We start from the raw sequence: 12,542 nt of genomic DNA on the forward strand, positions 1-12,542 counted from the left end.
CCCAGGGTCTGCAAGTTCTCTGTGTGGGAGCTGAGCTTGTGAGCCCTTGAGCCCTGCCAAGTGCTGGGGCTGCACCTCCAGCTCCAGCAGAGATGGGACAGATGGGAGCAGAGACAAATCATTCCTGCTGCATTCTTTCTTGTTTTTGCTCATACAGGTGACCTGGATCCATATGTAGAGGAGGTGTTTTGTGTCAGATAACACTGGTAGAGTGAGAAGAATAATGCTATGTAGCTGAAAATAATATTTCAAGCATAATACACAATGAGGAAAAAAGACACATATGATCAGAAGAGCATCTGAGTTTTTCGGAGGATGAGAGACTCATTGATGTTCCAGTAGTCCAACCTGTACAAATACTTTCCTCAGGACTGCCCTGAGATAAGAGGTGACCCACCAGAGGCCAAGGCCAGCCGGAGCTCTCTGTCCTGGCAGCTTTTGTCTGGGAGAAACCCTTGCATACAGGGAATTTTTCAGGGGGAGTATCAAATTTGGCCGTGCGCAAATGAAAAGATGGATAGTTCTTTTTCCATCGGAGGGAAAGCACAGAGCCCCAGTGCTCCAGGGGCTGATGAGAGGCAGCCATCAGCATGCCAGGATCAGCTGGACCTGTCAGGTGGGCTCTGGGAGGCCAAACCAGCCAGATCTGTTCCATATGCCCTTGGTTCCACAAGGCCCTGCAGCGTCACAATGTTCTCCTTGCTTCTGCAGTGTCACAATGGCCCCGTGCTTCCATGAGGCCCTGCAGGGTCACAGTGGCCCTTTGGTTCCATGGGGCCACACAGTGTCACCATGGTCTCCATGATTCCATGGGGCCTTGCAATTCCACAAGAGAAGTCCATTGTTGTGTTTTTTACAAAATGCTGTAGTATTTCTCTTAGCATTTTTACATTAATAGCTATCTTTCTTTTGAAATACAAAGACTTGCAAGAGGCTTTTTCCCTTGGCATTTAAATAAAAACCAGTGGTTACCGTGACCTGTGTGTCCAGGATACTTCCTGAGCCCTTCTCTGTCCCTGCAGGGGCAGTGCCTGTGAGCAGAGGTGGAGGGAAGAGACTCCCAGCACAGCAGCACAGACAGGGACAATGGCCCTGGCTCTTCCCACATCTGCCCTGCCCAACTCCCCCCTGTCCTTCCCATCCCTGCTGTGGCTGTAAGGCCAGAGTGCTCTGGCAGCTTGGTCACTGTCCTGCTGCGTGTCCCTGCTGTGGCCACAGGCAGGGACAGGCCATGGGCACTGCTGGGACACAGCTGGGCTCCAGCACAGCAGCTCCATCAGCCAAGGGCATCTCCTGAGGCAGGGCAGGGAGGCTTTGCTCTCCTCCAGAGCTGCTGTCAGCAGTGTGCCCCAGGAATGCCCTGGCACAGCAAAGCCCAGTGCCTGGGGCAGAGGGGGAGTGTGCAGGGGGGGCTGACAGCAGTGTCCTGGCACAGCCAGAGCTCCTGGCATGGACCTGAGGGAGCAGCAGAGCAGGGCCTGGGCTGTGTCTTTGTTCTGGGGACAGCCTGGGAAGGTGCCCCAGGGCAATTGTCCCACACCAGCCCCTGCAACCACCATTGCCAGCACTGGCCTCTGCCCACCTGCAGGAGGTTGTTTGTCCCTGCACAGAGGGACACCAAGTGACCAGGCCAGCTGGCCATGTCTGCTCTGTACTGAGGAGATCTCAGCAGTGCATCGTGTGTGTGTGGGGAGATGAACCCCAGTGAGCACAGACACCATCAGCAGCACCCGGGGGTGGCACAATTCCAGTGGCACAAACAGTGCCTTGAGGCCACTTCACTCTGAGGGTAACGTCCTCTGGGAAACCACCTGAATTCTTTGCTGGGTTGTGGTGAGGATTGCATGGAAAGAAACATCCAGGGCAGGGAGGCTCCAGAGAAAGTGCTCAGGTGTCCTGGGGTGGCTTTATGATGCTGAATTGTATCCCCATGTGTCTGTTTAGCCCAGAAATAAGTTCTGCACCTTTAAGACTTGTTTCAAGAACAAAGGCAGGGAAGTCACAGTGTGCAGTTTGTGTGTGCAGAAGCTTCATTTTCACTGCCCTGGAATTCTTTCTCTCTCTGTGTGTTGATCTGCAGCACAGGCAGCAAGCAGGAAAGAGCTCTCCTTTGCTTTTAGTTAGTTTATTTTAGCTAGCTGAGGCAGAGAAAGTCTCTGGACTGTGGTTTTTCCTTTCCTTGGAACTGTTCAGCCCTGGTCTGGACCGAAAACCCAGAAGAACCCTGGGAGCTCACGCCTGTGGCCGTCCAGGGCCCGGGAGGCGACATTCCAGTGCCAGAGGGACAGACAGAGACTGAGGGAGCTGAGGCACAGCCCAGGGAAGGGCTCTGTGAACCCCAGAAGGACTTTCTGAATTTGCCATCTCTTCAGAACAGCGAGAGATTTCATTTTTTAAATATTATTCTTTTTTTTTTTCATGTTTGTGAGTACTTTGCTTGTTAAATAAACAGTTTTTTCCACTTTTCTCAAAGGAGATTTTTGTCTCCTCCATAAGTGGGGGGAGGGGCTGCTTGAATTTGTTTTCTAGAGGGACCCCTTTGGAGGTTTCCTCCCTAAATTTGACCTAAACCAGGACATCAGGGCAGCCAAGGACTGCACAGAGACACCACTGGAGGCTGGGTCAGTGGGAAGAAATCAGAGCTGCCTCCCTTCTGAACCACCCCGAGGACCTGGACAGGGCTGTGCTGTGTTCTGGGCACGGACCTGGAACTGAGGGATGTGGAAAAGGCCTCTGGTGTCAGCAATGTTGAGAAGGCTTGGCAGTGTCCCTGTGGGACCTCTCTCAGACCCCTTGGAAAGGCCAGAGCCATGCCAGAGGGTCCTGGGCCCTTGGGAAGGGCAGACATGGAACCAGTCTGCAAACAGGGCAGGGAGGGGGACTGGGAGAGCCACAGCCTGGTCAGGCTCAGCAGGGAAGGAGATGTGGCAAATCCTCCTGCAGCCATTCCAGGCACTGGCAGGACAGGGCAGGGACTGCAGAACCCCCGTGGGAGGGAAAAGAAGGGGATGTTGTGTGCCCAGACTTCAGCCAGGCCTGTGACAGGGTCTGCTGTGCTCTCCTCAGAGCCAGACTGGAGAGAGCTGGGCTGAAGGAGTGGAACATGGGGTGGGTGGGAATTTGGCTGAACAATGAGGGTCAAATGTCATCCATGGTACAGAGTCCTCTTGGCAGCCAGGCCCTGGTGACAGCCCTCAGTGACCAGCCCTTGACCACCACTGTGGAATATTTCTATTGTCTCTAAAATGGCATGAAATGCACTTTCAATTCCTTTGTGGATGCTGCCAAATTGCAGGGAGTCTCTGATTGAACTCATCTGGTTAATGGTGACTGCAAAACGTAATTGGGCAAAATGACTGGGTTTGGCAAATTTGTCTTGCCATCAGGTGCCAAGCAAGCCACAAGAAAGGGCAGAAAAAACTTATGCATCAGAGGAAAGGCAGTTCAATAGGGAAAAACCCAAACCCAATAAAAAAAAAAAACCCAAATAAAATCCAATCAAAAAACCCACAGCAACACCCACCTACAACAGCACAAAACCCCCACCAAAAAAACAAACCACAAAAAGAAAAGGTCACAAACAGAAGAAAAGCAAATCCACAGGAAATCTCCTACCAGCAGAAAATGTTTGACCACCTTGTGGCAGGAGAGGGTTCTGTATGTGTAGGTGCTGTTTTGAAAGAAAAATGTCTTAAAAAAGAAATGAATCCCCTACCCCCCTTCTCCCCCCACTTCTCTCAGTGGATTGCTGATCATGGTGTGACATGGAATGGAACATCCCTTGGGTCAGTCCAGCCCAGCTGTCCCATCCCTGTTCCCCAGGAACACTTGCCCACCCCAGGCCCATGGGTTGGGGGGTTGCAGACGCCTCATGCGGGGCGAGCACTGAGACAAGGACAGGAGAACAGAACAACATTTACTCTTGTCAAGGACAGCAGAACAGAACAGCACAGCCTTGGAGAAACTGATTAAGGATGTACCTCTGGCAAACAGAAGTGACACAAAATGCAAACAGGATGCCAGCTCAGCTCTGCAAGGCTGACAAAACAGAAGTTATGCAGAACAACAATACTGCTCTTACTCAAAAGTGGGGGTCAAAGAACAGCCACCTAAAAAGGACACTGGATGTTGCAGACAAAACCCAAAAAACCATAGAAGGATTTGTGATAAGGGATGCAACTATGTCAAAGAAACTTAAATGAAGTGGGGATAACTAATGGATACATAATCAGTGTGTGTGATAAAAACTCTGGGCATTTGAGGCTCAGTGCACCTGAATGGAGGAAGGATGGCCCAAGTGGGACACAGCAGGGCCCATGGAGCCACGTTGTAATAAAGAATACCTGCTTTCAAATACTCAAAACTCTGTTCAGAAGTTTGTATCCAGCAGATTTCAGTATCAGTGGTGTCCTTGACTCCATTATGCCCCACAGTTTCACAGGAGCCCCTTGGTTCCATGAGGCCCTGCTGTATAACAATGGACCCTTGGTTCCCTTGGGTTCTGTTCTGTCAAAGTGGCCTCCTTGGTTCTGCAGTGCCACAAAGCTCTCCTTGGTTCCACAGGGCCTTGGTGTGTCACAACAGCCCCTTGGTTCCATGAACTGCCAGAGTGTCACCCTGGTCTCTTGGATCTGCAGTGTCACAATGGACAATTGGTCACAAGCAGCCCTGCTGTGTCACCATGAATATTTGGTTCCATGGGACCCCACAGTGTCACAACGGCTCCTTGGTTCCACGAGGTTCCACAGCATCACCATGGTCTCCTTGGATCCGCAGTATCTCCATGGACCATTGGTTCCATCTGTCCCTGCTGTGTCACAGTGGTTCCTTGGTTCCATGAAGCCCCACTGTATAACAATGGAATCTTGGTCCCGAGAGGTTCTGTACTGTCACAATGGTCTCCTTGGTTCTGGACTGTGACAATGTATCCCTTGGTTCATGAGGTTCCATGATGTCACAATGGTCTCTGGTTCCTCAAGGCCTTGCTGTGTCACAATGGAACCATGGCTCCATGAGCTTCCATGGTGTCACCATGGTCTCCTCAGATCCACATTGTCACAATGGACAATTGGCTCCATGGGCCCTGCTGTGTCCCAATAAACCCTTAGTGCCATGAGGTTCTGTGGTGTCACAATGCTCTGCCTGGTTCAACGAGGCCCTGGAGTGTCACAATGGCTGCTTGGTTCCATGAGCTTCCATAGCACCAACAATGGCCTCCTTGTTTCTGCAGTGTCATAACGGACCCTTGGTTCCATGAGGTCCCTAAATGTCACTGGTCTCCTGGGTTCCTTGTGACCCTGCTGTGTCACCACAGCCCCTTGGATCCATGAGTTTCTGTACTGTCAGCAATGGTTCCTTTGTTCCAATGAGGCCCTGCTGTGTCACAATGGACCCTGGGTTCCATGAAGTTCTCCAGTGTCACAATGGCCCCTTGGATCCATGATTTTCTATAGTGTCACCATGGTGTCCTTGGGTCCACACTGCCATAATGGACCATTGTTGCAGCTGAAATAGCTGCTAATAAAGGCCAGGATAGGGAAGCAAAAAGGGGCTTGGCATGGCATCCACAGATGTTTAATTCAGCCGTGCGGTGAGATGTTCAGGGTCACAAGGCAGGACTCCTGGGGGGAGTCCAGGTTCCTGTATCTCCAGAGGTGGGGGCTGATCAGTGCCATTGGGGCAGTACAAAGATGGGGGCCAAGGGGGGAATATGGAGGGAGTGGCTGAGGGACATAGGACAAGGGGAAGGAGCCAATGGGGTCAAACAGCTTTTGAGGGAAGCTTCTTGTGTCTCCCGAACCCAGGGAATGCCTCTCAGGGTCTCCACAGCTGCAGAGTGTCAAAATGGCCCCTGGGTTCTTTTGGGCTCCTCAGGATCACAGTGGCCCCTTGGCTGCATGAGGCCCAGCTGTGTCACACTGGCCCAGTGGTTCCATGGGGCCCCACAGCGTCACAATTGTCCCCCCTTAGTTCCATGAGGCCTTGCAATGTCACAATGGACCTTTGGTTCCATGAGTCCCACATTGATCCATGAATCCTTAGTTCCATGGGGCCCTGCAGTGTCACAATGGTCCCTTGGTTCCCTGGTGCCACACAGTGCCACAATTGCCCTTTGGCACAACAGGGCCTCATAGTGTCACATTGGACTCCTTGGTTCCACGGGGATGCAAAGTGCCACAATGGCCCTTTGGTTTCACAAGGCCTTCAAGTGTGAAAATGGCCTCCATGGTTTCATGAGGCTGTGTTGTGTCACAATGTCACCTGTGGTTCCATGATGCCCCAGAGTGCCACAATGGTCTCATTGATTCTGCACTATAAGAATCTCTCCTTGATCACTCACAGCCCCACAGTGTCTCTGTGGTGCCCTTGGTTCCATAAGGACTTGCAATGTCACAATGCTCCTTTGGTTCCACGAGGCCCCATGTGTCATAATGGTCTCCATGGTTCCACGAGGCCTTGCTGTGTCACAATGGCCTCCTTGGTTCCATGGTGTCAGAATGGCCCCTCTGTCCCATGGAACCCCACAGTGTCACTGGGGTCCCCTTGATTCCACAAGGCCATGCAGTATAACAACGGCCCCTTGGTTCCCATGGGTTCTGAAGGGCCATAATGGTCTCCATGGTTCCATCAGGCTCTGCAATCTCCCAATGGACCCTTGGTTCCAAGGGCCCCTCAGTGTCACAAGGCTGCCTTAGTTCCACCAGGACCTGCAGGGTCCTAGTGGCCCCTTGGCTCCATGAGGCAAAGCAGAACCATGATGGCCCCTTGGTTCCATGGAGCACCACGGTGTCACCATGGTCCCATTGGTTCTACGGGGCCCCACAGTGGAAAAATGGACCTTTAATTCCATGAGGTTCCTCAGGGTCTCAGTGGCCCCTTGACTCCATGTGGCCCGGCTGTGTCACAGTGCCAGGTGGTTCCATGAGGCCCCACAGTGTCCAAATGGTCTCCTTGGTTCTGGGAAGCCCTACAGAGCCACAACGGACCCTTGGTTCCAGGAGGCCTTGCTGTGTCACAATGGACTTTTGGTTCCAGGAGCTTTCACACTGTCACCAATGGTCTGAGCACTGCAGTGTCACCATGGATCCTCTGTTCCATGAGGTTCCAGAGCATAAAACAATCCCCTTGATTCCAGAAGGTTCTGCAGTGTCCCAATGGACCGTTGGTTCCATGCAGCCCCATAGTGTGTCACAATGACCCCATGGCTCCATGAGCTTCCACACTGCCAGCAATGGTCTCCTTGGTTCCATGAGGCCTTGCTCTGATACAATGGACTTTTGGTTGCATGGGGTTCCACAGTGTCACAGCTGACTCCTTGGTTCTGTGAGCCTCTGCTGTCACCAAATGTCCAAAATATCAGAATAAGATACCTTAACAATAATTTGGTGTGTAAGAAAGCATCACTTATTCAGGCCTAAGGTCCAACATGGGATAACTTCTAACCTTACATGGACACGTGACTCTACCAGTGTGTTGCTTATATACAGTCACTAAATGTGAATTATAATTTACTCATTTCCATAAAACCCACCTGTTCCAGATTGCAAGGCAAGATATATTCTATTACCATCTGTATGGCAGTTGTCTGGTGTCAAGTGGGGAATTCTTCCTATCTCTCTCCCTGAGTGATCATAATCACTCCTCCCTTGGCAGGGGACATGTGCTGATAACAGGCTATTGTATGTCACTGCAAGGCTGATAAGAACTATAACATCCCATTGGGAGATGCTCCGCCTAGAGGGAGGAGCCAAGCATTGCTACCCAGATATAGTCTGGAGGTTCTGAAACACTGTCCTGGTTTAGGGCAAATTTGGGAGAGAATTCCCAAAAAGGGCTTCTCCAAAAAACAAACCCACACGGCCCCTCCCCACAACCGGTTCGGGAAGAATTCCTCTGAGAGAAGTGGAAAGAACCTGTTTATTTGACAAGCACAGCACCCCCAACACCCAAAATGAACAATACCGGATGACACCGCTCTTTCACTGCTCTGAAAAAGATGACAAATTCAGAAAGTCTTTCCTGGGGGTGGTCGCTGTTATCTGTCCCTCTGGCACTGGGGCAGCTGCTGCAGCCACAAGATGCAAACTCTCTCTCCGTGTTTCCCAGGTCCCAGTCCGGAGCAGGTTGGCAGGTCCAAACAGGAGAGGGGAAATAATCCAGGAAGGAATTTGGACTGTTTAGCTAAATTAACTAATGAGAAGAGGGAAAAAAGCAAGAGCAAGAAAAAGCAAAGCAGAAGCAAAGCAGAAGCAAGAGCAAAAGCAAAAAGCAGGGCAAAAAGCAAAAAAGCAGCAGTATGTACTGGTGCTATCTGGATGTCCCGCCGAGTGGCTGATAAGAGGCCCAAAACAAAACTTTCACTCTGCCAGTCTTAAAGGCACAGAACATAATATTCAGCATAAATTACACACACACAAACGGGGATAACAGTCACCCCAGGACATGTGCTGATAACAGGCTATTGAATGTCAGTGCATGGCTGATAAGAGCTATAACTTCCCATTGTAAGATGCTCCGCCCAGAGGGAGGAACCAAGAATTTCTACCCAGATATAATCTGGAGGTTCTGACACGCCAGAACGGCTTCCCACTGGATTCTCCAGAGGAACAGCAGTTGCTTTTGATTCCACAGAACTGCAGAGGAAGAATACACCCTTTTTCTACAGGACCCCCCTGCTCCAACAGAACCACACCTAACACTTCAGGAGGACTGCAGCCACTTTTCCAATTGGACTGCTACCAACACCCTGACAGACAGGGTGTCAGGGTGGGTTCTGACTCTGTCAGTGTTGTTCTAGTGTATTGCATTGTTTTCTTTTATCCTTCTTTTTTTTTTTTCCTTCCCTATTAAAGAACGGTTATTTCCTGCTCCTCTATGTTTTTGCCTGAGAGCCCCTTAATTTAAAATTCATAGTAATTAGGAGGGGTGGGGAGGGTTTGCATTCTCCATTTCAGGGGAGGCTTCTGCGTTCTTTAGCAGGCACCTGTCTTTCCAAACCAAGACACCACCCCAAGTTCCCAGATTCAGTGCTTGTTTTCTCTATCCCTGCACCCTTGAGCCAGATGTCTTCTTCTTCTCTTCCAACCATCCTTGCTGAGAAAGCAGCCCCTGCATGCCTTGTTCCTGTACTGGAAGTTCACAGGCAAGGTAAAAATGGAATGAACCGTTTTGGTATCAGCCCAAGGCTTTGTGTGGGCAGGCAGAGGCAGGCAGGAGGCAGAGCTGTCAGCAAAGGAAGGGGCCAGCCAGGTGGGGCAGCCGGGGGATGAGCACAGCCTGCAGGGACAGAGGCGCAGGGCAGGGACACCGTAGCACAGCCTGGGCTGCACAGGGCACAGGCATGGGCAGCAGCTGCCAGGCCCTGACAGAGCCAACTTGGGCAGCACTTTGGCCATGGCTGCTGGGCCTGGGCCTGAGCCAGGAGCAGGAGACAAGTGACCCTTGCAGGCCTGGGGCCTCATGGCCTCCTTGTCCCTGCTCAGCAGCCTGGCAGGGGCCGCCCCATGCTCCTGCCCTTGGCACTGCACATCCCCACATGCCAGTGCCCATCCCGGGAAGAGCCCTGAGCAAGGAGGGAGGGACAGGATCTGCCAGGGGCTGGGGCTAAGGCCTTGGCCCTTTGAATTCCTGAAACACATCTAGCTTTGCTCAGGCCCAGAGACACCTTGGCCTTGTTTGTCCCCAGCTGGCATCACTGCCTTCAGTGTTCTGCTCTAACTGGAACCTGGGGACACTTTCTCAGAGGGACTTATTAAACTTAACAAAACTTTGGAGTTTAACTTTGAGTTCTTGAGAAGTTTTTTGAAGACTCACTCAGGGATTGAGTCTGATATAAACAACACCAAATAATTAGAGAGGGTCATTGAAGTCCTTGTGCTGTGTCTGTGCTGCTGAGCTGGGCCAGTCTCCTGGACCAGAGATAGCTAGTGGGAAAACAAGAAGAGCTTCAAAAAGACATTTCTCCTGAGGACCAGCTCCTCTCCCAGCCCAGCAGGGCTGAGGGCACTGCCTGCAAGTACCTGTCAGAAGTGAAGCAGGCAGAGGCTCAAAGCAGCTGGAAGGAAAATTCTGAGCTCATTCATGGAGAAATCTTCAGCACTTCTGACACAGTCAGTCTCTGGCTGCAGGGATCTCCTGAAGCTGACCCAGGACAGGACTGATGTGACTGTAAGGATGGCTCTGCTGATGTTTCTGCTTTGGGGGAGGATGTGCTGCAGAGCAGGGCTGCCCTGGGCACCGTCAGAGGGACAGGGCAGGATGGCTCCTGCTGCTGCCAGGGATGGCTGCAGGGGGTGAAGCTGGGGCTGCAGCCAGGGCTGCCCAGGGCTGTCCTGCAGAGCAGGTCCTGCAGCCCTCAGGGCTCTTGGCCAGCCCAAGGCATGTGCCACCTGCCAGGGGCAGCTCTCAGCCTGCCTGGCAGCTCCACATGGATGCTGCAGGGGAGAAGTTGGAGGTGGAAGGAGCGACCCCCATCAGGGCAGATTCCTGCTGCTGTGAAGATGGTGCTGCATGGCCAGGGCTGCTCTCACCTTTCTCCTAAAGGGAAGAGAAAGGGGCTGTCAGCTTTGGCTGTGTCACTGAGACTCCTGCACTGTCACCCTGGGCATTAGCAGATGTGCCCCAGATCTCCCTCAGAAAGTGCCTCCTCAGCCTCCTCTCCCTACAGACAGCAGCAGCAGCACCTTGGCTTGCAGCATCTCTGTTTGCCTTCCTTGCCTTTAAGGCCCTGCTGCCAGGGAGATGCCCCTGGGCAGTGCCCTGTGCTGGGAGGGGTCTGCAGGGCAGAGCTGAGCCCCCAGGGCTGGGCTGGGCTCTGGCAGCACTGGCAGGAGCAAGGCTTGGATAGAGAGTGCCCAGTAGGCTCAACTCCAGGCAGCAGAGAACCAGACCAACCCTTTGTATTCCTTCCTGTCCAGCTGCACAGGGAAAGAGAGAAGGGTTTGGAGAAAATTATTTTTAAACCGTAGAGTTCAGAATGTCTACTTTATTTTTCAAGAAATTTTTAAGTGCTGGCACCATGAAACAGAGGAATTGAAATATTCAAAGGGCTCCTGTGTTGGGACTAGCATCAACTGCATTGGGGCACATAGAGATCTGTTTTCCCTCAGGTCTCCCCAGTGTTCCGGCTGTGAGAGTTGGTAAAGATGAGGCAGGGCCTCAGAAGCACAAACTCAAAATCAAAAAGAGTCTAGCAAAATTTCACTCACAGGAAGAGAAGTGATTTTGCTGAGATTCCACATAAAATACATAGGATTGACTCAAAGAAATTGGTCGCACTTTGTCAATGTCTTCTTTCAACAGTCCACCATGCCCAGAGTGAAGAAATGTCCAACAGCAGCTCCATCAGCCACTTCCTCCTGCTGGCACTGGCAGACACGCGGCAGCTGCAGCTCCTGCACTTCTGCCTCTTGCTGGGCATCTCCCTGGCTGCCCTCCTGGGCAACGGCCTCATCATCAGCGCCGTAGCCTGCGGCCACCACCTGCACACGCCCATGTTCTTCTTCCTGCTCAACCTGGCCCTCACTGACCTGGGCTCCATCTGCACCACTGTCCCCAAAGCCATGCACAATTCCCTCTGGGACACCAGGACCATCTCCTACTCAGGATGTGCAGCACAGCTCTTTCTGTTCCTCTTCTTCATTTCAGCAGAGTCTTCCCTCCTGACCATCATGTGCTACAACCGCTACGTGTCCATCTGCAAACCCCTGCACTACGGGACCCTCCTGGGCAGCAGAGCTTGTGCCCACACGGCAGCAGCTGCCTGGGCCAGTGCCTTTCTCACTGCTCTGCTGCACACAGCCAATACATTTTCCCTGCCCCTGTGCCATGGCAATGCCCTGGGCCAGTTCTTCTGTGAAATTCCTCAGATCCTCAAGCTCTCCTGCTCCAAATCCTACCTCAGGGAACTTAAGGTTTCTGTTTTCACTGTCTGTATAGCTTTTGGTTGTTTTGTGTTCATTGTTTTCTCCTATGTGCAGATCTTCAGTGCCGTGCTGAGGATCCCCTCTGAGCAGGGACGGCACAAAGCCTTTTCCACCTGCCTCCGTCACCTGGCCGTGGTCTCCCTGTTCCTCAGCACTATCATGTTTGCTCACCTGAAGCCCCCCTCCATCTCCTCCCCATCCCTGGATCTGGCCCTGTAAGTTCTGTACTCGGTGGTGCCTCCAGCCCTGAACCCCCTCATCTACAGCCTGAGGAACCAGGAGCTCAAGGCTGCAGTGCGGACATTGATAACTGGATGGTTTCAGAAACATCAAGCTGCTTGCTAGTTTCTGGAAGTCACTTGTAATAAAAGTCATCTTTGATAGTACTTGGGTTTGATGGTTTCTTCTTTTCATTCCTTTGTTTTAGTGTTTTAATATTGTCCACAAAGAAATGCCACTGTTTCTGCCATTTCTCATTTTGTTTCTCTCCACCTTTACTGTGACCACAGACTGAGTCAGTGAGGAGCTGTGCTCTCAGTGTCTTTAAATGAACTAAAGGATCTCCCAGCAGAGTTTCCACTGGAGATCCCACTTTTGTTGCCTTCTATGGAGCTGCAG

The 12,542-nt window shown here is 51.9% G+C and overlaps 1 protein-coding gene across 1 annotated transcript; it reads left to right on the forward strand.

The window, feature by feature from the left end:
• The first annotated feature begins 8,602 nt into the window (after nucleotides 1–8,602).
• LOC132334938 (olfactory receptor 14J1-like) lies at nucleotides 8,603–12,309 on the forward strand. Its single transcript, XM_059861062.1, has 2 exons — nucleotides 8,603–8,766; nucleotides 11,302–12,309. The coding sequence occupies exon 2, from the start codon at nucleotides 11,325–11,327 to the stop codon at nucleotides 12,141–12,143; it is 819 nt and encodes a 272-aa protein (XP_059717045.1). The 5' UTR covers nucleotides 8,603–8,766; nucleotides 11,302–11,324; the 3' UTR covers nucleotides 12,144–12,309.
• The last annotated feature ends 233 nt before the right edge of the window (nucleotides 12,310–12,542 follow it).

Source organism: Haemorhous mexicanus, chromosome 16, assembly GCF_027477595.1.
Source record: "Haemorhous mexicanus isolate bHaeMex1 chromosome 16, bHaeMex1.pri, whole genome shotgun sequence".
Lineage (NCBI taxonomy): Eukaryota > Metazoa > Chordata > Aves > Passeriformes > Fringillidae > Haemorhous > Haemorhous mexicanus.